The sequence below is a fragment of the Amia ocellicauda genome, chromosome 17, assembly GCF_036373705.1.
Source record: "Amia ocellicauda isolate fAmiCal2 chromosome 17, fAmiCal2.hap1, whole genome shotgun sequence".
Lineage (NCBI taxonomy): Eukaryota > Metazoa > Chordata > Actinopteri > Amiiformes > Amiidae > Amia > Amia ocellicauda.
Window position 1 is genome coordinate 4,928,876 of NC_089866.1, and position 27,318 is coordinate 4,956,193.

Sequence of the window (27,318 nt, forward strand, 5' to 3'; positions counted from 1 at the left end):
TTCTAGGGTTTACAAAGAATGGTGTGAAAAGGGAAAAACATCCAGTATGCGGCAGTCCTGTGGGCGAAAATGCCTTGTTGATGCTAGAGGTCAGAGGAGAATGGGCCGACTGATTCAAGCTGATAGAACAGCAACTTTGACTGAAATAAACACTCGTTACAACCGTAACGTTACCTGAGCATTGTTTCTGACCATGTCCATCCCTTTATGACCACCATGTACCCATCCTCTGATGGCTACTTCCAGCAGGATAATGCACCATGTCACAAAGGTCGAATCATTTCAAATTGGTTTCTTGAACATGACAATGAGTTCACTGTACTAAACTGGCCCCCACAGTCACCAGATCTCAACCCAATAGAGCATCTTTGGGATGTGGTGGAACGGGAGCTTCGTGCCCTGGATGTGCATCCCACAAATCTCCATCAACTGCAAGATGCTATCCTATCAATAGGGGCCAACATTTCTAAAGAATGCTTTCAGCACCTTGTTGAATCAATGCCACGTAGAATTAAGGCAGTTCTGAAGGCGAAAGGGGGTCAAACACAGTATTAGTATGGTGTTCCTAATAATCCTTTAGGTGAGTGTATATTAGTACATATTTCAGAATGTAATTTTCTGATGACCGATGACAAGCCACAGGCCGTGTTGTTGTTGTCTCCATGTTAGCGGGACCTCCGATGTCGTTGGCGTCATTCCAGCTCTGCTTCCTGGGGGCTGGTGGTCAGAATTCTTCCTCTGTGACTCTGTTGAACTTGAAATCATCCCAATGAGAGTGTGTTCGGTGTGGAAAGCTAAATATCAAGGGTGCTGTTATCCCACCACCAACCACAACAACAACAACAACAACAACAACAACAACCTCAAAATTCTGTTTAAAACTCTCATGAGGTCTGAAGAGGTAGTTGCCTGGAATAGAGCTATAAATAGCCTCGAACACTTCTAGAACGGCTCTTGCAAGATAACAAAACCTGACTTTCAACACGTGAGCATTTGTGGGCAAAAGATGGTGTTTATACTTGAGTGCCGCAGAGAAGCGGTGGGGATGGTTTCCTGTCTGTGTATGCTTGTATGTATTTGTTAATGTGGAAAAGCTGTGCATGTTGTCCGCAGGGGACACTTGTAGAGGTATTTCTGAGCTTTCCCCGTTTGCCGTGACCACAGCCTCCGTACGGCCCCAGCTCGGTGGTCTCGGGGCCGGGGGCCGGGGCTGTGGGGGTTAACCCGGCGTGGTGAGCGCATGGGAGAGTGTGACAGCTGAGGGCTGCTGCCGGCCGCTCTGTGAGTCAGGAAGGGGATGCGTCGGGTTAGACCCCATGCCCCTCCCCCCTGCTCGCTCTCTTTCTTTTTTTGCCCTTGCACATCTGGTCCTGAGAGCCTCCACAATGGGAGCAGGAAAGAGCCTGAAGAGCCAACAGGAATGTCTTCTGACCAGAGAGGAAGTGTCGAGGAGGGGGGAGAGAGGGGTACAGGCGAGCATCCTCTTCATGAGTCGGAGAAAATAATGGGCTTTTTTTTTCCTTTTCTTGATTTGCATGATGTCAGCCCCGAAGCTGAGCAGCTCTGCCAGTAATCCCGCGTCACACACCTCGTTCTGCTCCGTTTGGATTGTGTTTCAGAGTCTGTGAGCTTCCGATTATTTCCCTTCATTCTTTCCGCAGGACATGGGCCACAAAAATAGTTTAGTAAGGTTTTAGTGCTGAATATATTTGGTAAGAAACACCTCCTTTTTATACATTGACTATTGACTGCAGGTATCATAAGAACATAAGTGTCCAATCGAGAGGAGGCCATTTAATCCATTGTGCTCGTTTGGTGTCCATTAATAACTACGTGATCCAAGGATCCTATCCAGTTTATCTTTGAATGTTCCCAAACTGATAACTGATTACTTATTAGATTACGGGGACAGTAATTCAACTAGAGGGGATTCCTATAGTCACTCTTGCATATTGCAAAGGTAAATGTGTAAAGAAACTATTATAATCTCATCTGTAAATGTGCTGAACGTGTACGCAAGGGATTTTTTTTGTTTCTTTTCTTTTTCTTTTCTTTATACACCCACTCTCAGGACAAGTAGCTGAGCTCTGACCCCTGAGACCGCACAGCCGCACAAGGCGGGTCTGTGTCGGGTGGCGCCGCGCCAGTTCGGAGGGGATTGTTTTCTGTTCGTCCTCAACTTCAAACGCAGAGTTTTAAAAATAGTGGGGGAACAAAACAACAAAAACGACTGTTCATTGCCAAAGAAGAAACAATATCCGTGAATATATTTTCTTCAGCAGCAGATGTATATATACATTTCAGATGCCTTGTTTGTTTTTTTGATTATTTTATACTCCTAAATAAACGAGCCCTTTACCAGAACTCCCTGCCACCCCCACTAAACAGAATGTTCTGCTTATTTAAACAAAGCGAGAAGATTAGATACAACAAACAGTTTCTTGGGAACTATAGAGGAGTTGAGCCATTGTGCGCAAAGTGCGTGTGAGTGTGTGTGTGTGTGTGTGTGTGTGTGTGTGTATATATATATATATATATATATACACACACACACAATTTGGTGTTTTAATTGGATAATATTTTAGACTAACTAAAACTTGCAGAAAAGTAGTTTTTTCCCATGCTCTGTAGATTTACTGTCTGTTTTATTTGGATGTTGTGTTAAAAACTTGTGTAAAGACAAAAGTGCAGTTTTCGCCTTTTGCGTAGATGAGGAACAGGCTGTGTTAAAGGCCACGGTCTCTATTGTGCGGCTGTAGCAAAATAAGAAATGTAATAACTGGAAAACACAGGGGAAACCCACTCATTATAGCTGATGCAGGCTTTTTTTTTTCTCCTTAATAATATGTCATTGTATACGTTGTGTATGCGTCTGTCATGCTCAACACCGAACACCACATTAAAGCAGATTTTAGGCTTCTGACTGAACAACAGTGCAGCGTTGCCAATCACACGACTGGCTTCTATACTGTTGCTGTCGCTTCCCGGTAGGATAAGCAATCTGACGCCCAGTCCAGCCCTGACCGAGCTGGTTCTTGCCTGGTTTATTAAAGGTTTGGGTTCAAGCCTTTAACTTGTTTGGTGCATCTTCAGAATGGACTCCTCACCTCCCTGTATCTTCAATCTCCAGTTAAAAGTGCCCTGGAAGTGCGCCAACACCCGCTGTATCAGTCCCGCACACGTGAACAGAGAATTTGCTCTTTCTAAGTCTGGAACTACACCACTGGGCATGGCTTTGCCTTTGTGATCATCCATGTGCGTCTGCAGCTGATGCCTCTGTGTCCGTTCTCTTATTCAGCGTTTGTTTGTTGTTATTTTTTTTCATGAAAGGTAATACACAATGGCACTGGTGAGAGTCAGGCTCTGGGCCACGAGATGGTGAGAGATTCTGCTTCATCTTGTGCGGGACTAAACATAGCTCTGACTTCCACTTGAAGACCCTGGGCCATTCAGCCGTTTGTGACCACCTGGCTTTGCAGAATTTAATGCCGGCAGATGTGGTTCAGCATCCAAGATTTAGAGACTTGTGACCGTACCGGTACCGGTGTGAACTCAAGAGGGTTCGAAAGAGACGGATCAGTGGAATTCTGTATCGGTCTTCTTGAAGCAAAGGCTAAATTAAGGTCAAGAGGACTGAAAGGATTTTAAAATAGGCCTCTTCCAATTTAATTCTGCACAAATCCAACAGTCGGCAATAATTCAGGGAAACTGGGGGAGAAAAGATTCCCGTATATCCAAATTGGATTACTTTCCAAGCCAGGGATGTCCAGGGAAATTATAATGATTGTGAAACGCATTGCAACATATTAAGCTTCTAAGTGTCAGTGGGCTACCTGTGAATAAGTCAAAGATTTACTTCGTTTAGATCAGATATCAATGCAGTAAGGTATTCTTTGGATGTCTGTGAATCTGCCATTGTGTGAACGATCACATGTATCCCTGCACTGTGTGGAGTTGTTGCTCTGCGGTCTTGAGAGAGCCTGTGACCGCGGGGGTCACAGGGTTCATCAGCGGGGGGACGTCCCCTGGGCAGGGCTGCTGTGCACTCGGCCTCACGTTGACCTTTCCTTGTAAAGCCCCTTGGTCCCAGCCAGCTGTAGATGCACTTTTAATGATAGTGTTTAACTCGCTTAATTGGATAATAAACTTCAGAAGGAGCCTGCTGTGTGTGAGACAACTGGACCTCTCTTCTGCAGGACAGATGGTCTCCCTGTGAGCGAGAGGGACCAAAGGCAGTCTAGTGTCCGACTGCATTAGATTTTATTCCCGTTGAGTTCTGGAAGACGGAGGAGAGAACGTTTTCTGAAGATTCCATCCTTTGGATACAGTGTCTTCTCTGTTTGGTTTGAGCTGCACTTTATGTCAGAGTTTATCATTATTCTCACATTGGTTTCTGAAATGCATGCTGGACGGGGGGGGGCGGGGTTGCGCTCGTTCGTTCCTCGGTTTCCCCGCCGCCGGGAGACTGGTCTGAACGAATGAGTGATGTAAGCGTCGGTGTCTCCCGAATAGGAGAATGGGGAATAAGGAGGACAGCACATCCAGGTAGGCGTGACATTCCTGCACATGCCGTCTCACAGCTGTGTGTTCACAGACTTCGTGTGTTTAGCAGCTGTAGCAGTTTAATGATCTAATCATATTCTGGGCCGGCAAATCCTGATCCTTCCTGGTTGTGGTGCGCTGTTCTGCGATGGCGTCGGGCCCCGTCTTCGTGACCGAGTGGCTTGTGTTACTGGTAGATTAATAGTGACTCGTGATTGTGAATGTGGCGCACTTCTGCTATGCACAGGTTTCATTTGACATGTCTGCGGATTAAATGGATGTCACCCGTATTATGATTATCTTTTGATCGCACTGCAGAGAGACTTTGGACGGCTGTGTGTGTTTGTGATTCTCATGGTTACCCGTAAAACCTTTTGTTATTTCAAGATGTGATGTAGCCTCTCTTATCCCATGAGTGTATCTTTATCTTTGTGCTGCCGTCTGCAGCCCCCAAGACTTCAAACCTGTGCAAGGTGGGAGCAATAGGCGTTTTTCATCTTACTACATTTTACTTGCACGTAAAGCGTTTCGTTTTGCCTTTTGACACTCGCCCCAACCTGAGTCAGACTTCAACATCCTAAACTCACCTGAATGCACCAACTATCACTTGTGAGGTTCATGATCGCAGTGGATTAGGGCCAAGAATGGACCCAAACCTTCGTGCACAGCTGTAGATTGTAACCTAAGAGGATGATAAAATGAAATAAACAGTTTAATCAGTGGCAGTTTAGATACTGTGTGGAGGCATAAGCGTGCAGACTTGCTCCTTTTACTGTACACTGGGCCTGTCCAGGCTTGCAAGATTAGCAAGGTCAAGCACAATCCCATCTGATAGCTTTACTGCATCAAGGTAAATGGAGGTTACGATTCGGTATCACAACGGGAAGCAGCGAGAACAGCAGAGAATTGAATCAAACTACAGGGAAGGATTTCAATGACTGGGGAAAAAGACCATTCACATTAACCCTTTAAGACCGGCAATTTGTTCTCTAACTGCCAGTTGCAGGGTATAACCTGAGCCACCTGCAGCTGTGGCAAGGGAGGCTGGGAAACTTCTGAGGGGCTTATAGGACAATAAAAATGAAGCAGATTTACGGGCAAATAAATTGAAAAACTGATTTACACTCCTTCCGAGGTAATTTGAAATTCATGCCTTTGCCCGCGGGGTGTTCGAATACCCATAAACAATTTGGACAGAGGAGCCGTGATGGGAATGTAGGGGAGGTAAAACGGACCAGTTGATAACTCTGCAGAGGAAGAATGATTGCTGTGTCCCGACCAGGTTTACTGTCTGATAGTCCAGAGACTTAAACGGCTTTCTGAGCGCGCTGTGATGAACGGTGGCTTGAGTGAACAGCCGGATGTTTGGAGGAATTGGGAGTCTGTGGAAGTCTTTTTTTCTGGAACTGGAAATGATGCTCTAGAGTAGACTCTCCATTCGCAGGAAGGTGTCAAGTTCAAATGTAATCCCTGGCACTCATCCGTCACAGTTTTGAGCTGTTTTTTTGGTTCAATCTCTGTTCTACTATTCATGCTGAGAATCATGTCTTGGTAATCAACCAAAATCGTGTCTTAAGGAGTTATATTAATACTCCGAGACTCGAATAATTTCTGAGCATAATTCGCTTTAAGGGCTGCCTTTAGCCATTATAACAAAGTACTATGGAAGCACCTCCCTCTAGTGGTTTCATGGCAAACTGCACAACATGGTCAGTATTACCTAGTGATGCCTCCTCTGCCTCCAAATTTCATGTTTTGCTTTTAACGTGCAGCTTCTGTGGTGTAGATCAGGACTTTGGTTAATCTGCTCCACAACCTTACAAGACCTCAATCACATGACCCCTTCTGCCGTGACTTCATTTTATAATATTTTTTGCTTTTATTGCATTTCATGGAGGCTACATCTCATTCCAGACAGTTACAAGCCGCCTACAGACATGCGAGTAAACCACCATCCAATAAAACGGCCGAGGATGCTGAGCTATAAACCAGAATAAGGAAGCAGGACATGATTTGAATAGCTGCATTAAAATAGTAGTAGTTTATAGCATCCGCTGTTTTTTTCATTTAATTCATACCCGTCTCCAATCCTCCTGAGGTCTAAAAAGCAGTTTTACAGGTATGGGATCTATCGGCTCCAGATTAATGAATAAACAGGTTATTAGTTGCAGTTTATTACTTATATTTGTAATAACTATCTGCATATTAGCATTTGTGTGTTGAGCTAAATGGTTCTTTAATGCAACTATTTGGGCTGCATTGGGTTTGCATTGTGCAGGGTTTTGCCAGTAGGGTTCAGTGACTTGAGCAACACCAGTTTGCTTCCCCAGTATACTGCCTTCTACTTCACTTGGGATTTATTTTTTTGTGAGGGAACAGTGGAAAATAATTTTAGGAGAAACTGAATTAACTGTAAGACAAATACCACAAGGGACTCTTCAATGGTAACCTGGAAAGCATTTTTCTAATTTCTCACAGACCAGTTATTGAGGGATGTGGGCTGTGCAGACTGATATAAACCCATCTTAAATCGGCTAATGGGATGGATATAAGCAGAAAGAATGGCTATTGATCAGATCTATTTAATGCCCAATGAAATTCGATTTTAAATGGAAAGGAGGAAACCGCTGGGATATTAAGTTAAAAATGTAAAAGGAACAAATGTCTAGTGAAATACAGGAAACGTGTGTCTCTGTCTCGATTGATCCAGGTCTTTTTCAGTACTGCACAAGCTCCCTGCAGTGCTTTCATCTCTCCACGTGTCCCAGTGAGGACGGTGTGGAAGGGTGCGGTTGATTTTTAAGGATTTTACATTTATTAAACCAGAAAACAAACAAAAAAGAAAATCTGGAGGAATGTGCAGTTGGCTCTGTGGAGCTGCTGCCTGGCTGTGGAATGGATCTTGGTCACCTGAAATGGAGGGAGGGAAAAAAAGCAGCTGGATTTGAAAAGGGTGTGAAAAAGAAGAGAAGTGGTTGCGGGTCGATTTCCGGTCAGTTCAAAGTGACCGAGCACACAGAGGAGTCCTGACCATCGACTGATGCATCCCAAACCCAGTGGGGAGATCTCAAATGAAACAAACAAACCAACCCTCTTTGACTGCAGCTCACCTGTTGATCTTTCCATCTTTCCATTTTGTTCTGCTTTGTGTCGGTTGAAATGCCATAATTACTATGTTCCCTTTTGCGTAGGAGAGCTTCCTTCAAATTGCTGAATAATTAATTTGTCCCATTTCTCCTTTTTTCTTTTTTTCTTCTGTGCTATGCGGAGGGAGGGTGACCTGTTTGATTCAGACCTTGCGAATGTTACCAGGCTTTCTGTGGATGTGCTGGGAGGCAGGTTTCTCTGGCACTGCGGTGGATTGTACTGACACAAGCTAACAGACCTGGCCGGTTATTTTTTATTTCACTCCTAGTAGAAGCGCCGGTTGGGGGAATTATGCTTCCTTACAGACAGTTGCTGTAAGTTGTTTAGATTTTTCTCTCTGTGGCTTTTTGTTTCTTATGTATTTTAACCTGTATTTTCATGTCTGCATTGTTTATTGGGGGATTTGCTCACTTTCTATTGACATTTGTTTATAAATTAGGTTGAGGAGGTATTTGCATTTTGAACAAAGGTCGAAAAATAACATGCAAAGTCTTTATTTAGAACACACTGATGTAGGTCAAGGAGACGCAACTGCAAGAGAACATCAGTTGGGCAAAGAAGTTTCTAAACCCCAGTTCTGTGTCTATGGAAATGCTTCAGGCATGTGTATGAATAGATCACGTATAGAAGTGTAAACGATGAGGAAATGTTACGGCAGCATTTGACATTGGTGCACGTTGAATATAAGATGCAGTTTGTGCATCGGGAACAGATGCAGGTCAGCTATACCAGAGAACATTGTTTGGTTGAATATTTCAAGAAAACATGCCCAGGGTCTCCTACAGTTATCCTGGTAGTGTTTTAGTTTTATTAGGACTATATTTAGGGAACTTATCCTTTTTGTGCTCTCATTTGTGCTTAGTGCTTAGTGGGTCAAGTAAATAAAAACACATAGGAAGATTATCTATATCTATATGTATATGTAGTTGTTTTTTCATTTATTTGTGACTCATGCATACATTGACTCCCATCAGCGTACCTGGTCTGGCAAAGCTTATGCAAGACCGCCACGTTTTGCATTCTGAGCTTGACCCAGTTTGAAATGCTTGTTGCCTGAAGCTTACTTCGATTTTAGAGTCTGGATTTGGTCATTTTCTATCGTGACTTCCAAGCTGGGAGCGAACCCTGAGGATCACCCTGGCACATGGAAAATTGAGGGATGTATCTGAGGACAGGGGTCCCAGGTCTATTTTGCACCCAGAGGAATGGACCCCCCCCTCCATTCACAACCACACGATGGTACGGAATCAAAGCTCCTCAGAGCTCTCAGTGAACGGTGACGCAGGACTTTCTCCTCATTCAAGATGCTCCCGGTTTCTTAAATCGATTTGATTTGTTATTGCACGGCCAGTTTAATCTGTCTGCTCTCCGCAGCCTCAATACACACGTTGCCGATGCACTGAGAGACGTATTCAGAAATATTCATACAAGTCGCGAGTGTTGGCCCTTGCCACCACAGTTCGTTTTGGTTTTCTATCTGATTAACTGCCTTTTTATCACAGAGGAGTTAAAGAGCCCCCACTGTTTTAAACCCAGATCTTGTAAAAGCCAGAATGGACCTGACTGCTGTGCATTGGCTGTTTTCGGTCCCTGCTCTTGTGACCTAATCACACTTGACTTGCTGAGTGCTAACCTGTTCAGTAGTTAATAGGAGGTGAAAAGATGAAATCCCCCCCCAGAACGCCTGTGCTGATGCAGGCGCTGGGGCTTCGCTTGTGTAAGAAGCTCGCTGTCAGCACTTACCTCCACATGAGTCTTTTAATAGAGCATTTCAGAATCAAATTCCTACCCTTGTGTGCTTTAAAAAAAACTAAAAACATCAGACGCCACGCTAAATTAACTGCGCGGCTCGAGGCAGCTGGGATGTCGGTGCAGGAATGGAATTTGTACAGGTGCACAGCGTTACAGCGATGGGATTATTTATTTTGCAGCTGACAGTTTGATTATTGCAGGAATAATAACCATTTTTTTTCCCCTCCGTTGATTCAATTGGTATTTATTTATTTATTTATTTGGTGCACAAATAACCACGATCCCTTGGCTCACCCCCTCCTGCTTAGTGTATCAGTTGACGATTTCACCAAATGGTTTAAGTAGAACTTCAAATCCAGAAGAGACGAACATTGGTGTGTTGGTGACATATCTGACATCTTTGTGTTTGGGCCAACTCTAGCAGCTGCATTTCTCAGTACCGAATACCTGTAACCTGTGTGGCAAACTGCCTGTGAATGGAAAAGAGTTATCAAATAAGATGCTTCTGACGCAGATGGTGTAGATCCAGTCCTGGGTCAGCTTGGCCTGCTTCCCATTTGGGTTTGGGTTTTAAGGCGGTCCTTTCAGATCTGATACGAATAAATAAAAACACTGTTGTCCTAATGGTGCCCGATCTATGTCAGTTTCACAATCACAATCTCTGCGCAGTTCTGCACAACAAACCACCCCTGATGTGCAGATAAAGCCCGGGTAATATAATACAGCCCTTGTAATGTGTCATGTGGAGGAACATGTGAGCTCTGGCCGGGTCCCCAGCTGCCGCTGCCTGTGCTGCCCCTGGGTACGGGCCTGACAGATGTGTGCCGAGGATGTTTACAGGGCTAGATTGGACGAGTTGCACAAGTGTAGCATTTGTAGCTTGGCGAATAAGGGCTCTGCTGTTCTCAGAGACCCCGTGCCGGGCTGGCCAGGAGATCGTGGGCGGTCAGACCGTCACACTGCCAGCGTCCCACACACGTGTGCTTTTGTCGAACACGCCAAAGTGCTTTTGTATTGTTTTCTGCACCAAACGAGCAGCGTGTCTGAGAGGATCCTCTGCACAGGTCTGCTCCGATAAGCCCTGCGCTGTGAATGATACCATCAGGGGTGTCTTTAGGAGGATTAAGGAGGACCCCTCAGGGAACAACTTGCACTAGATCAGGGCATTACGTGTTTAGGGCGGCTAATTATCATGCAACACGGCAGCTGGTTTGTTAGCACCAGTCTGTGCATGAAACCAAAGCTCAACCGTTTTTTTTAATGTAATTTGTGTTAGGATGCCTCTATTGCGGTGAAACACGAGAGATTTACTCCAACATGTCCTCTTGCCTGGTGAAATAAAAACTTTGAAAAATGGAGTTTGCTTTCTATCTTCACAGCAAATTTTAATAAAATTAATAATGTACAGATCACTAAAGTATTATTATGAATGACTTGATAGGAGAAGTGATGTTTACCAGAAGGGGGCTGAGATGAATCGGATATTGAATCACAGTGAATGGTGACACGGGCCCCTGTGCTTGGGAGTCCCTGGGGCCAAAGGTATAATGAGATCCTCAGTTACAGGTTGGAGTCAAGTGTGTTGTCCAGAATGTCACCCCAAGACAGTTTGTACTTGCGCACAGAGAGAGAGAGAGAGAGAGAGAGAGAGAGAGAGAGAGAGAGAGAGAGAGAGAGAGAGAGACCCACCTCCCCCTCTCTCTCGAACCAGATAAGAGCCGAGTCAGATGAGCCTCTATTTATGTAACCTTTCCTGGAATCGCCTTGTGATCGAGCCTCGCCACCAGCGAAGGACAGACCTGCGCCTACGTAGCGCATTGTCCTGGAACAGCACCATGAGACCAAATGGTGCCGTGCTTGGCTTTATCGGTCTTCAGAGATGCTTGATGTATTAATTTGTCTTTCTTCTGCCTGGCCATTAGGTGTTGGGATGGGAGTGCTGTGAAGAAGTGGCCCACTCGAAAACTGGGTCGGTCCTTGTCGAACCCGGGACCGGAGTGTCAGGTCAGGAGCAGGAAATCTGATGGAGCCAGCATGGATATCTTAATTGGGTAGGATCCTGTTGCTATAACTCTCAAAGTTTCCACCGTCGAATTGTTGATGTCACTTCCTGTTTGCTTCCTTGCCTTATTCTGATTTGACAGAGGACAAAAAGGCACAATGACCAACCCTGTTTATGCTAGGGGATGAGGTTGTGCTTTTTTATCCCAACGAATGTGTGTGCGAGAATCAATGAGACTCTTTCCAAAAGCCTGTAGCCCGGCCCTATCATCACCCTGAATCTTCTCTTTATGGCGTCGGTTGCTTAATTGATTGGTGCTTCAAAGCTCAATCATCCGTCTCTGTGATGTTAATAATGGTCGTTCAAACATCTTTATCAGCGCTTTGTGGGGGATACTTTAACAAAGACAGTGGCTGCCTTTATAAAAAGTCCTGGAACACTCGGTTTGTAATTCCCAAGCCCAATAAAGACAAATAATCCACTTAACCAGACTTGAGTCTCTCCCCTAGATTCCCTAACGTCTCCCACTCCTGCTGTCTTGTCCAATGGGTTATCGGTTACAAAATCCGACTACAGTGCTTTCTCAGTGACATTTAAACAAAACTAATCCAGTCTCTATTAACCTGCCCGACCGCACACATTCAGAGAAACTAAACTGGACTCTTAACGCCAGTGCATGACTTCTCCACCGTGAGGAACAGGATGACCCCTACTTGGGACGACCCGACTGGATGATTACATGTATGCTTCCCTTATGGATTAACTTGTGGAGTCTAACGCATGAGAAAGACCTAGGAGTCTATGTGGACTCCTCACTTTCTCCATCCAAACAATGTGGAGAAGCAATAAAAAAGGCAAACGCAATGTTAGGGTATATTGTCAAAAGTGTAGAGTTGAGAACAAGGGCAGTGATGTTCAGACTGTACAATGCACTAGTTAGAGCTCATCTGGATACTGTGGACAGTTCTGGGCTCCACACTTCAAGAAAGATATCGCTGCTCTAGAGGCAGTTCAGAGGAGAGCAACCAGACTTATTCCAGGTCTGAAGGGAAAGTCCTACTGAGAGACTGAGGAACTGAACCTTTTCACCCTGGAACAGAGGAGACTACGTGGGGACTTGATCCAAGTCTTCAAAATCATGAAAGGCATCGACCACATCAAACCAGAGGATCTTTTCCAGATCAGCAGGGACACACGCACCCGGGGACACAAATGGAAATTGGGCTTCAAGGCATTCAAGACAGAAAACGGGAGACACTTCTTCACACAGAGAGGCGTCACAATCTGAACAAACTCCCCAGCGATGTGGCTGAAGAGACCATTTGGGAACATTCAAAAACAGACTGGATAGGATCCTTGGATCACCGAGTTATTAATGGACACCAAACGAGCACGACGGGGCGAATGGCCTCCTCTCGATTGTAAACTTTGTTCTTATGTCTGTGTAATACTGTGGAGGAACCACAAGAGGGGGTTGTTGCACCTTAGGTTATACCTGTATCTCGCTCTTACAATCTTCGATTCACCGAAGACACGGAACATTGTAACTTTTCCACAGTTTTGGCCAGTTTACGCACCCCCCCAGCAGGGCTCAGTTTAGCCCACAGTCAGTGGCATGATTTGGAGATCTCATCAGGGCTTATCACGGTTATTATAGTAATTCCTCTTATTATATAATTGTCTGTGCCCCGCTTGGCATTTTATCCTGCGTTTTCTTGCGTGCCTGGGGCCCTGCCTGCCGCGGTGTACCTGGCAGACTGATGTTGACATCTTGGGGTACCCCAGACCAGACCGCTCTGCCATCACACAGCTCTCTGTCTGTGACCCGTACCTGCGTTAAGGGCCCCTGTGATGAGGCAAGAACAAGACCCGGGCAGTCGTAACGGTCCAGGAGAGACTCTAGCAGCAATGTGTGATTACATCTGTGTTTGGTTACACGCACGAGTGGCGAGCGTCTGTGTTGAACCTGCTTATCTCCCTCATTACGGCACTCCGCATCATTTGTGCGAGGTGAGGGGGGCTGTTGTTTAAGAGATTGCCATTAACCCAGAGTGTGCGCCCGGAGAACCGGCTTCTTGATGATTTATTACTGTAGCGCATGTTCACGTTCTCCTGCCAAGAAAAGCTTCAAAATGTCAGAGCTTTGTGCGTCTCGATCACGGATCACACGCGTATGAATTATGTTCCCTACAACACGGCGAGGCAGGGGAGAGACTGCTTGATAAAGTTCACACAGGAATATTGCTCGGCGGAGGACCTCGTCTCCTCAGGGCTGTAGGACCGGGAAGAGATTTGTCTCCATTGAGAAAAACGGAGGAGAGGAACTGAAAGCGGTCGTGCGTTCTTCCAAGAATTATTCTAAAGTGAAATGTGGAATTTGACAGGTCTGATGTTTTGTAAGCGCAGCCTCTGGTCTGGTGTCCTCAGGCTACTTGCGTTCGGTGCGGCGCTCTCTTCTACTCTCTGGACTGGTTCCAGTTGAGGTACTTCAGGTGGGTTTCCAGCAGGATCCAACTAGAAAAACACTCGACTGTACAGAGCTGGATTTAGGTTTGGTTTCATTTTTAATGTTCAAAGATGAAAACCGATAGTTCCCGTCTCTGTGAAACGCTTGTAAAATGTTAATCCCCTGTCTCGTATTATTCATCATTTTATCTCAGTCCCCTGTGAACCACTTCCCTTTTTTTTTTTGGCGTTGTACCCATGTGCAGAGCGGTGAGACAAATACCGGAGTCGACAATTGACGGGGTGATCGTGGCGGTTCATCTGATATTACACCAGCTGACCTGCGAGACGAGGGTATTAAAACAGCGGCAGCTCTGTCACATTGATGTTAAACCCCTTCGATAACTGCGAAATGGAAACCACTCGCTCTTCCCAGCGAGGCCTGTCACTTCCCCGCGCCGCTAAATTAATATTTCCACAGTGCCAGCGCTGGAGGCACGAGGGCCCAGTGTTCGACACGGACTCGATTAGTTCTCCCTCTTAGAAGGGTGCGTTCCACATTAGTGTGAGCAGTAATGGCAGGAAATGTTATATCATAATTCACAAAGCTTGTTGGATATGCTTCCCTGCTGAGGGGGGGAAAAAAGATTGTAACTGCTGAACGTGCAGATTAGAGAGGGCTGGGTTTGGAAACGGGTCCCCGATTTGAGTTCCACTATAAAAAAATCTTTGAATACCAGCTCTGAGCAGTTGGAGCCTCGTTAAGGGATTGGCAGTGAGTTAGGTATTTTGTGTAGGACGCAGCATGAACGCAGTGAGAAACTTTGTTACAGCATTAAACCTGGCTATTAAACATTCATATTTAATTTTGATTGAAGTCCTTTGTTTTTTGGTACGTTTGTCTTACAATTGTTACGTGATTGATTTAGCTCAAAAACCCAGGCCAGTCTATTCACTGTTGTGGAGAACTGAGGCCAGGACAGGTGTGCATTAAGCAGCTGTTATTTTTTTACTGCTCAGCTGGACTAACTACAGTGGTTGACCATTTTTTTTTGTCAGCTGTGACAGCCTGTGATTTTGCTGTCCACGCGTTGGGCTCGTGTGACTGCACTGCACACCCGGACTCTCATATTCTTCTTTCCTTCCACTCCTTTCGGTTTGCTCTCATTTAAACATCTCCGGATGCGATTGGCTTCAGTCCCTGGGTGCTGCGGCGAACGGCCTTCCTCCGCTTCTTCCAAGAAGGCCTGGTTACCGAGCGGTCTTCATTGTGGTGCTGAAAGCATTTTTAAAGTTCGGTCCATATCAGGTTGAAGGCTGACGTGGAAAGAGTGGGTGCATGGTGGTCTAGAGGGGGCTCGAATCCTGGAAGACACCGCCGCCGGTCGTTGAGCTCTGATTGACACAGTCCCCCACCTCCCCGCCCCGCCATTACCCCTCCCTTCGCCACGCAGTGCTTGTCAGTGAGATTTCACAGCTTGTCTCAGGGGGTGATGACAGCATGGCTTCCAGGTGCAAAATCCATGCCTGGCGCTGTCTGACATCCTCTCATTAAACTGTGAACCCCACCTCTCTCCTCAAGAGCCTGAGTGGGCGGCTGCTCGACCGCCACACAGGACAGCATGGGGGGGGGGGGGTTTCCATTTCACTTGGGGGAAGCAAACGGACACTTACTGAGAAACGAGTCCTGTGTGAATTCAGAGGATAATGCACAGGCAGTTTTCACTTCACAGAGGACATGTTGTACACAGAGTGAAGTGGGAGTCAGAATAGGTCAATCATATCGAAACTGAGTGTCCTGGCACACAGCAGAATGTGTGAGAAAAGGTACAGTACCACCCGTACAGCTTTGCACTACCTTCCTGAAAGCAAAATGTGCTGTACGCTTCCAGGTTATTTTCTTAATGTTTAATCATTGTCACTTGCTCTTGGGTTTCTTTTCTCTCTAATGCACTGTGAGGCAGCATACCATGCAAGGCACTATATGTTCCAGAGACCGGTGAGATTATTTGTTTTTAGATAGAGTTGGGAAATACAGATGTCTGTGAAACTATTAGTAAGAACTAATAGTATATGTAGGTAATGTTTTAAATATTGACCCTTTTATAGTTTCAACTACAAAAACTCAATTGCCTATAGTGAGACAGCAGAGATGCTGTGTCTTTGAGCTCGGGCAAAAAGACGAGCTCCCCTGATGTTCCCTCCTGAGTCATTAATCTCTGCAGTGGCAGCTCCGGCAGGAGCTGGGTGTAGCCGCAGCCTCAGCTGACGAGTAAGGAGAAAGGAGAGAAAAAAAGGACGAAACGCAGTCCCGTGGCTCACACAACCGTGTGCTAAAAATACCGCCACGCTGGGAGCAGAGGCAGGACAGGCCGTCTCTCACAGAGGACGGCCAGGAAGTTTGACATTGTGCCCGGGCACCTTTCGGGTTTTTCCCCTTTTCTGCCTCCGATCAAGGACATTAAATGAAATGGAAAAACTCCCCGTTCATTCAAACTGAAATTCATAGTTTCCTGTTTCCAGCAGTTTGCTTTTATACACCTGTATGCATGCATCACCTTGGAGCTGCAGATAAAATGATCTCTAAGTGTGCTGGCCTCTTGCGGTCGGTTTGCTTCTGTGTGGTAAAACCGCAAACCTTCTCCAAGCTCCCTCGCCCTGATTGCCTCCCATCAGTAACTATCAGTGGAGCTCTGTGCTTTTTTAATTCTCATTTCTTACTCAACCTGGCTTAATTGCTGCTGCTGAGCTGTAATTGACATTGTTTAATCCTCCGTTTCTTAATTAAGGCCACACAATATTTTCCCAGCAGCGCTCCCGAGACTAATCTAAATGTCACTTCATTCACACAATCCCGAGGACGGGACCCTCTCCCTTTCTGCCTGCTGCCTCTCTCTGTCTGGGCCCGTGCTACTAGGATGAAAACCGGTACAGAGGGAAATGGGGAGGAAGCATTGGGTTCAGAGGTCTTTTGAGTAATGCATTTCCGTTCTGCTACATCAATAGAAAAAACGTGAATCTCTTGATTATTCACTAGGCAGGCCAGGATTACAGGTTAAAATACCTGAGCTGGAAGACAATGTGGGCGAAGACTGCATCTTTAAGGTTTTAAAGTTTCTTCATTGATAAGTTACAGTTCTGGCTGGCATAGAGAAATCGGTGCCCGGTAATGGCTTCTAATTTTCCCAGCTCAGCACGACTTTTTCAGAATTGTCTTTAAATAAGTAATCGCTGCGAGATATAAGGATAACTTCCTATTCATAATTCATCTGAAATCGAGGGATGAAATTTGTGTTGGTTTTGAGGAGTTCAGAGTTCCTGTGGGCGCTTTGCCTCCAATTCATGACTAATTCAGGGACTATTAAAATCATAATCAAGCTGATTTATTTGACGGCACTTTTGCAGAAGTGGAATCTAAAAGAAGAGCACAATCTGAGTTCCTTCTTCCCCCCCCATACGTTTCAGTTGCGTTGGAGAGGGGGGTCGGGGACAGGGAGCGAACAAGGTGGCGGGGGTGGGGGAGTTGCCTGGGGTGGCTGGGTTGAGATGGACAGCTCTCTGAGTGGCAATCAGACGGGAGAGAGAGAGAAATAATTACTTCCATTCTCTGTGCGGCAAGGAAAGGGAGAGGAGAATTGTGTCCGTGGAGCCCCGTGGCCCTCGCCACACACCGTCCACAGCAGAGAGAGAGCGAGAGAGGCCGAGTGAGGATCAATGAGGGATGGGGGTGCATCTTAATACAGAGGTAGTACAGTAGTACAGCAAGTGAGAGAGACTGAGAAGGCGCAATATTGATTTTCTTTTTCCTGCTGATAATTCCTCAAATGACACGGGCAAACATTACTGCTTCATAAACCAATATTTGATTCCAGTTTTGTTCCACACATCTCAGTGCGAAATGTCACCGCATCAATTGTGCGATGCGATTGTGGCTACTCTGCTGCTAATAGAGCAATAAAAGCTTATCTATCAACTCCCCATGTCCCCTAACCTCCCCCATTTTTTCCTGTATTATTTTTCTGAAAGGATACAGGCTGGGCAGGTGAGGAGACTCTTAGTGTAGCAACATTTTCACTGCAAGACGTCCCAATGAACCAGCCCAGGGCGCGTGCTGCTGGTCGGAGCTGTTACATCAAACCTCCGAGAGGTGGGTCGGTCACATGATCAAACCGAGCCGATGACCGCGCCGCAGGGATCCTGCATCCATTTTGAAAGAGCCGAGCAGTAAAAGTGGATCGGCCTCCGGCGAAGAAGCTGTAAAGCAAAGCAGTTGGGCGCCCTTATAGTAAATGATCAAAGCGGGTAGATAGTTTCAAAGTCATTTCCATATCGACATCAAACTTTAATGTATATATTAGCATGCCCTACTGTATTTCAAATCCCCCCCCAAGTCAAGCATTCATAAATAACTGATTAACCCACTAAGTAGTCCACATTGTGATTAAAGAGACCCTCGTTCAGTTGCAGCACATTTCTGGACACTGATGTTGAGATACAGCGGCTTCCTCTGAGTTTGGACATTGAACATTATTGAACAGATGCAATTAACACGCGCAGCCCACCGGTGTGTCCTCGAAGGAGACTCCTCTTCAGGTGATGGGAATATAGAGATAAATTACTTCCCACTTTGTGCCAAACTTATTACTTTAAAGAACGTAATCCCAGTGAAATGTCATCACATCATACTGTATCTGATGCAGTGTAGTGTAGTACATTCCCACAGATTTTCCCACTACCGGTCAAAAGTTTTAGAACACCCCTATTTGTCCAGTTTGTATTGAAATGTAAGCAGTTCAAGTCCAGTGAACAACCTGAAATGATACAAAGGTTAGCGGTAAACTGCCAGAGGTTACAAAAAAAAGTTTAGGTTACCAAAAACTGAAACATAATGTACATTTCAGTTTAATACAGTGAGGGAAAAAAGTATTTGATCCCCTGCTGATTTTGTACGTTTGCCCACTGACAAAGAAATGATCAGTCTATAATTTTAATGGTAGGTGTATTTTAACAGTGAGAGACAGAATAACAACAAAAAAATCCAGAATAACACATTTCAAAAAAGTTATAAATTGATTTGCATGTTAATGAGGGAAATAAACTGTACTGTGTTACTACACACTCTTAAGTATTATTTGTCAGTGTTACGCGCAGCTCCTGTGCATAGAAGCTACACTTTATTCCTACAATGTGCACATCGTTTGAAAGCGTATTCTCTTGGCTACCAGTGTGTTTCATTTCAACCTATCGATTTAATGCAGTATATATCATTTGATGTTCAGATCCAATGATGTAAAATCGTTGTGTATTAGTACACTGTAAACAGAGTTGTCCATCTTGACATGTTGAGCTCTCTACAGGTGTGTGTTGCTTCTACCAAAATGTGGATGGTCTTGTTTTGATCAGTAGACTGTCTGGTTCCAGAATATTTCATAATTGTCAATATTTTCTGAGATTTTGTATTCCTACTTGGACCAAGTATCCCCCCACCCCCTATTTCAGAATGCGGATGGGGGATAAAAAACATTTTTTTTCACCTCATCGAATGCTTCACATTGTTAGAAAGCTGAGAGTCTCACTTTCATGGGATACCAAACACTTTGCAAACAACACATCAGTGAAGAGTACACATGGGATTAAAGAGAAGCACATGGATTTGCTGCCCTTTTAAGGGTACCAGAAGGGTTTGTCAGCTTAAGGGGTTACATTTTGTTAAACAAAATGATTCCATGATTAATTTTTTATCTTCAATTGTTAATCTGTTCTATGCTTTAATTTCAGAGTATATTGAGACATTAAACTGCACACATTTCAATAAAAACTGAAAAATGTTAGGTTTTCTAAAACTTTTGACCGGTAGTGTATATGTTTAAGAATACAGCCAGGAGACTTGACACTGTATTCCAATAAAGATTGTGTTGGGTTGTTTTCAGATTAACTCCCAAGCATTATTAGCAGCACCCCAGCAGACTGGATTAATGACCGATCTCTCCACGTGCAGGGACGTGTTCTTGACGTGTCAGTTGGCTTCACACTTCCTGAATAGATGAAGCCCAAAGGTGGCTTAGAAACAATTATTGGGAGCGGTGGACCCAACAAAAGATCCATCACTACCTGTTGGTCTCCTGTATTGGGCCACAATTGCGAAGCTAGGATTTATGGATATTTATGGGCCAGCAGTCGATCTAGCCCCCCAAGACATGCTCTGGTGGGAAAACTGTGCTGAGGAATTGGTCAACATTGGTTTGGGTCCAGTTGGCTGGGGAGGACACTACAGTTGTGGTCCAATAGAGAGGTTTTATACCAGGTGGGTTTAATGTGGCCCTATATTTTAGGTTATTGCACCCTCTGTAGATGAAGATCAATTTAGTTCTCACCTAATTGCATTGCAGTTTGAGTCAGAGCGAGGCAATTTAGCCCTTGAGCAAAAGAAGAAATAATCAAATAAAGGCATGTGTCCTAGTTTTTTAGAGACGGTGTGAAATTTGCTGTTTGACTGAGAGAGAAATATCTTCTCACATTCTGATAGTGAACGCCTGGCACATTTGTCTAAATATCTGAGTGCTTGTGTCCATTCTGAAATCTTTTACACTCACAGATCATCCATTTTGGTGCCAGCTTCCTATTTGGCGTCTATCGGTTTTGCCTTTGTTTCTGATGGTATCGACAACATCTGTTTCGGTTCACTAATTTGCTAGGCTTCTGTAGGTGACTGTATTACTTTTCCACGTCTGACACGGGGAGTTTATTCGGTCTCCTGCCTCTTGCATTGAACAGGGCCTCGAATCCAGGCCAAGTTCATCATACTGGTGTGTTAATGACAGGTGCTCGACTAGTCCACTAGCCTGCTATAAGCATCACTTGACGGCACAATCAGTCACTGTAAATGTATGAATTACACTGAATTAATTAAGTGAATTCATTTAAAGTGAATTAACCAGTGAAAAGTGAATTAAAGTGAATTAATGTGGGATGTGGGATGTGGGCTGTGGGATGAAGATTTAACCAATTTTTTAGTTTTTAGTCTTGCAGAAGAAGCACACCAAAAAAAAAGCGACATTTCACAAGCCGGACAAATGACTTCTCCACAGAGACGCCACGACTCCAGGCTAAGCCATATAATAAGATGGGATGATTTTCGACATATCCAAAATAAGGGATGCTGTTGTGACTTAGGAACATGCTTTGTGTTTGGTATCAGACGGCAGTCCTGATTTTCATAGCCTGCAGAGATGTAACTTGAGTCGATAGATTAGATTTTCTTTCTCTGTTCTCCCTCTCTCTCTGTTTTTTCTTTTTAATTCCCGCACCGATTTCCCAGGCTCTTTCCTTGCACAGTGCCTCGTGCAGTGACTAATGTAGCCTAGCGGCGCTGCTATTTTCTCCGACCGGACTAGGTTCCTCTGTGGGGGGGGTGGGGGGTGCAGTGGCCGTGGGGGGAAACGCGCTAAGCTCAGGGGGGAGGCTTGATTCGATTTCACGTGTTGAGATGCTCCATCTTTCTATGGCTAAGGTGGCCTCCAAGAACATCCCTCCACGGTGCTCCGTTAGCTCTTCTGAATTTTTCTCTTTTGCTTAAGTTGCTACTTTCATTTTGCGGGTAAACAAAGTGGAGAATACTTTGTGCATCACTATACTTCAGGGCAGCCAAATTACAAGCTTATGAAAGACCAGTGTGGGCCAAATTAACAAAAATAGATTAGCCAGAAGTCACAAATGCTCAACACTGTGAAGGAAGTTAAAGAAGTCGTTCCATGGCTGAAAGATGAAAGAACAATAAGAAAACGGCTCGGGTGATTTGGTGTAGCCCGTCGCTCCATTGTCGTCATGTCGGTCTTCGCACTCGACAGAGGTGTGGGTCGTTAAACGGCTTGTTTCGGCTGGGAACGTACGGCACCGCAGCGTCTGTCTTCGCTGATCCAGACACCGGCCCAGCGGCTGCCACTGCCTGATAAGACCTGACAACCGAGGGACTCTATTCAGGTGTGAAGAGATCTCGACGTCACACGGCTCACTCGGATCAGAGGAGGCGGGCGGCGCAGCAGCAGGAGCGAGAGATGGAGGGAAAGGGAAAAGAAAGTGGGATAGAGTGATAGCAGAGTTGTAAAAGATGGAGGGAAGCAGGAGAGGGGGCGTCGGAGTTTGACCAGGAAAGGAAAAAGAGAGCGGGGGGTTTGAGTTGAGAGGAGAAGACGGAGAGGTCTGAAAGTATAGGGGGGGATGTTCTGGAAATACACAAATTCAGAACACTTTAAAACTGCCTTCAAACATAATAAATACATCCACTGAAGTGTAGAACGATTTGAGTTGCGTTCTTTCAGCTCCACACAACACAAGCCTTTGCTGAAAGATATTTTGCAGTTCAATCAAATTCAATTTTCCCGTTGGAGCAATCGATGCCATGTATCGTTTAAAAAATAAAAAAACGGGGTGTCTTTGTTGCGTAAGCCCTTCCAGGGTGATTGAGGACTGTAATCGGATGCACTGTGCCGAATAATGAGGGGGCGTGCGGGCCAGCCATTGTGTTGGATCAAAGCACCCGCATTGAGGAAAACAACAACGTTTCCTTCATTCTTTCTTTCCGAGTGTTCTGCTGTTCATTCAAAGATTAATTTATATGACCCGTCTTTCATTCAATCACACAGGCGTAGTGGGCTTATTTTAATAGAACAATGACTTGGCACAATGCAGTGTAAAAAAAACAACAAAATTTAATGCTGTAAACGTTTTGGACGTTCTAATGATGTTGTTGGTTTGCAGGTGTGCGTCATCATTAATTTCTTTCTTTGTTCCCTTGCCCTGCGGTGGTAGTTTAGTTTTAGTACTTCACGTCCTTGGATCTAAAACCCAGCCCCTGTGTACTACTCAATGTCCCTCTGAGAACTGAAGGTACACTAATGTCCCGTGACCCCCCCCAGATGAGACCAACTTTAACTTTTTCTCGAGGGAGATGTTCAGCTTTGCTTCCTTTGTCAGCGTAAAATAAAGCCTGTCATTTCCTTCTCACCCTCGATGATTAGTTAATTATTTCCTCTACCCTTTAATTCTTCCTTAAACTAATCTTTCTCTCGTGTAATAACGGAAAGCCTTTTGTATCCGTCTTAGCCCCCAGTGCAGTGTTCTTTTGTAATTCTCTTTTTGGAATGACTAATCGTGGCTGAGCAGGACTCTGGTTAAAAAGGTTGCGTTGTAATTGGACATTTCTGCGCACACGGAAAGGGAAGTCATTTGAGGTTGTTAGGCTTGTTGTTACACGGCCGTGAAATTGCTTTATAAATAAATAAAACGAGAGAGAGAGAGAGAGAGAACGAGTACGTGTTCTGTCAGAGTTTTGTGGATTGGCGCTGGAGATTGTATTGACTTTTCCGTCTCTCAAGCCATCATTAACGTCAGCATTGACAATTAAGGTGACATAACAGGAAATGGGGATGGATATGTTAATGCCAACTGATGCATCTTCGGCACTGGAGTAATTCACCAAACAAGATGCCTAAATGACAGCGAGAGTGTAGATTTACCACACTGTGTATCCTGGGGGTAAGTGCCTCCTGTCTTTTTCCCCTCCTGAACCCGTAGATTGCGCTGGTTAGTCCCTCACCTGGGCTGGAATGAGATCTCGGGCTCTCGGGGGTCAGGCTTGAAATCTGATTCACTTCTGTGTCTCGGTCTCAAGGGGGGATGATTGAGTTGGGAACGAATTGATTGTGACGGCTTTCCAGCTCACACCGCACTCTGTGATGACTGACACAGTGTTGTGTGAGATAATCAAGTCCTCCAACGGTTCTCCCTCACGGTCTCATGTTTACGAGATGGAGGGCGAGGGGAGCTGTGCCCCCTGATGCTGGCAGCGACTCGGGGGTCGTGATGAAAGCGCCAGCCTTCTGTTTTCCAGGTTCCCTACCACAAAACGCAAAACATGCGTGTCTGTGAGCAAAGAGACCCCCTCCAGACTCTCCTGACAGCAGTCCCGAGCTACTCCCGTTTTAATTTGCCGTCTCGTAGATCCCAGCACTCCGTCTTTTATATCGAGCCGAGTGGGTCGGTGAACATTGACGCGCGCTCTTCGCTGTAATGAATTCTGTACATTTAATTTGGCTGGTTTCACTGCTCCTGCTGCTGACGTTAGGCCTTTTAATGGATCCCGATTTTTCAGGCCCACTCAGCTGCCAGCCATGAGTTGAATCGAGGAGCTATGGGGCCGTCCCGTGGTTAGCAGGAAGGTCTCTCGCTAGCGGCCATCATGCCGGGTCTCGCATTTATAATTCCTTTGGTTTTCCGGAGGTTGGATTACATTTTGTTTTTCCTCGCACCTGTAGTGCTGGGTTTTCCAAATCATTGTGGGACTTATAGAGTGTTGTACCTCTTCCTGTCCTCTGCGATATTTCCTAATCACTGTTCATTTCTTGTCAAGTTTCTGAACTTGTACATTGTCCTTCCTCTGCCATCCATTAACAGGTCAGCCAGCAGTTGAGTGGGGTGTGTTCTTGCTTGGTGTGCTGGAGAAACCCCTCTCTATGCCTGTACACGGCGGACACTGACATCTTATAAGTGATTGCAGTGCACTCGCTGGGTAGTGAATTAACCACGGCATTAGACCCATAAAGTAATTGGCAGCTCCGGGGCTCACCAGAAGCAACTCGGGTACGGCAAGTCGTCCTAGCTGTCGAGACTCGGGCTTCATCTGAATCTCGAATCGCCAGCCTGTGCCGAATATAGCAGTTACGGGACGGTGGGTTTCCGGAGCATCCCGTCTCCCCCAATCTGCGCCGCCCCCCTCTCGGCTGGCTGTGGCTCTCGGATCTCGCAGTAACGAGTCCTCCAGAGTCTATTAAAGCCGCCTGCTCGGAGAGATGCAACGCGGAGTACGCGGACCCTCGCATCCCCTCTAATGAGCTCTCTAGACTATAAAGCGCTCCACTCTCGCTGCCTGTCAGTGCTCCCTCCACTGTCATTTTTCTTTTTTGTGAAATTTAATTTTTTCGGTCTCTAGTCAAAGCCAAGTGGTGTGTGTGTGTGTGTGTGTGTGTGTGTGTGTATGTATGTATATATTTATATATAATCTATATATATAATGTGTGTGTGTGTGGGCGGCCATGCATGCTCTATTGATCTTTATTTACTTTGAGTGTTTATTTATTTATTTTTGATGAGGTCTAATTGGATTTGAAAGGATTCAGTGTGTGGGGTAGACGGGGGTGCAACTTAATAAAGGATGACTAGTAAAGCAGGTGACGCACACACACGGACAAATGGAGGGGTGGGGGGGGGACTAGGTCTGCTTTTGAAGAGGTGTCTCTTGCTGAGCCCCAGCTCTGATCAGAATGGAAATCGCACAAGGATATTCAGCTCCGTCTGCAGCTGGAGAAAAAAACCTGATGGTTGCCGTTGCCTCAGTTACCAAGGGGGAGATGTAGTCACCCCCCCCAGCACACACACACACGACACCCCCCCCAACAAGAACCCCCACCACCACCTTGATCCTCTTTCTTCCCTCTTCTTTTGCCTTTTTTTTCCTTCTTAATGCGTCTGTCATTGTGGCTCTGAGATCTCGGGGATGTGACGGAACGCGTGTGTGTGTGTGTGTGTGTGTGTGTGTGTATGAGAGAGAGAGAGAGAGAGTGAGAGAGAGGGAGGGAGGGAGAGAGGGAGTGAGTGAGACGAGAAGAGGGAAGGGGAGAGAGCGCACAAGATGAGGATCGCTGTGTGTCGGATGCTCTAGATTTCTGTGCTGGAGAAAAAACAGAAAAAGATCTGTAGGACAGTATTAATAAATGGGGCCAATTTGAGAGCTCGCTCTTCATCAGCGCTCCGACACGGCGGCAGGTGCGCTGCTGTCGCCAGTGCGTTTATTAGCGCTGCTATTTTGAGACGGTACTGTGGCTCTGAGAAGTGGAGATACACTGAGAAGGAGCGCAGGAGGATTTTTTTTTTTTCGGGTGCGTCTTTTAAGAATGGCCAGGTGGATGCTGAGCCGGCAGGAGATGGCCGTGCTCTGGGGTAGATAAGGCAGAGAGAAGGGATCGAGGGCTGGGCTGGAGGGGAGGTCAGGGTCGTTGGGGGGAGCCGGGGCTGGGCTGGCGACACCGAACCAGGGAGGATGTCGAGTTTCGGGAAACTTACGGACTACTTCAGCCGCCGCAAGTCCCGGGATGAGCTGCGGGGGGGCAGGCGGGACTCCCGGCGGAGCGGCAGCTACTGCTGTACCATCTCTGAAGCCAGGTAGGGCTGTGTGTTGGGTGTCTCCTGTTTCGGACAGGCAACTTTTTTTTTTTTGCCTCCTTTTCTAAAATCTACTCATCTGTTACTTGACAAAATGCACACCACCTCTTTCCAGGGTTTTACACAAATCTCCTGCGTTAAATATTTGGCCCACAATAAATTTTCCACGTTTTAAGATTTTATGTGTGTGTTTGTGTTTATTTTTTTATTTTAAGGGCCATGAAATCTAATGGGAAGCTTTTGACCTGCCCCGATGAGCAAATCCGACCAGGTGTATTCATGGTGTTGCTTTATAAATACAGGTGTATGCTTTTCCTGATGGAAAATGTTTTTTGGATATCTCCCGCAGTCTGGTTTCAATTTGGTATCTTTCCTAGCTTTGAGATTCCTAGTTGTACTGATTCCATTAAGAATTGTACGTTGTCCTGAAGTAGAGGTCACCTGCCCTCCTCGTGGTTTTATCAGTGAGGGCCTGGGGTGAACATGGCCACTCGGTGCCCACCCTGCGAGAGAAGTGATACTCTGGGAGTCTGCCTTGCGTCTGTGTTCGGAAACTGTTGTGACTGACTGAGCTCCTTCAGACCGAGGCAGCTCCTGACGAGATTTAGTTACAGCTTTGGAAACTGCTGCTCTCTCAGGAATTGGTGCCAGGTTTTGAAGTGGAAATTGATTTAATGTACCTATTTTTACCCAAATGAAACGTGACGTCCCCTGTCGCATACCTAAACTGTCGGGGTTGCGGTTGGTGGTGTGGAATAGTATTTCTACCTGTCGGGCAAATGTGGAAAGCCATGGTGTCTTCAAAGACCAGTCAGATGTCCAAGTTCATGTGGTGAGGACCAAGGGCGATCGTCTAACCAGGACATGACTTCTGCTGCTGTGGCCAATGCCAGAAGCTGTATCACTAACACACAGCAGTTCTTGAAGACATTTAAAATACCCAAATGCACTCTGCCTACCTTTATCTGAAGAGGAATTAAGCCATTACATAAAGACATCCAAGAACAGTTTTTCTATGAGTTTCTATGAGGGCAAATCAATTGACACTTAATATCGGTCACCCCCTTCATCTGAGGAATACAGTCCCCTATTTCAACTCGTGGATTTGGGGAATTATTTATTTTTAGTCTTTTAGTTTTATGTAATTCCCTCCCCTGTGAGTTCTAGTTAATCATTTCCATTGAGTTTCTATTTTTACTCAATATATTCATCTC

The 27,318-nt window shown here is 45.6% G+C and overlaps 1 protein-coding gene across 1 annotated transcript in view; it reads left to right on the top strand.

Moving 5' to 3' along the window:
* Window positions 1–27,318, top strand: part of ankfn1b (ankyrin repeat and fibronectin type III domain containing 1b) — a 163,727-nt gene that overhangs the window by 7,089 nt on the left and 129,320 nt on the right. The window contains exon 2 of the mRNA XM_066689307.1: window positions 11,364–11,492. Coding sequence (XP_066545404.1) covers window positions 11,476–11,492 — 17 coding nt within the window. The 5' untranslated portion in view covers window positions 11,364–11,475. The remainder of the gene's footprint in view (window positions 1–11,363; window positions 11,493–27,318) is intronic.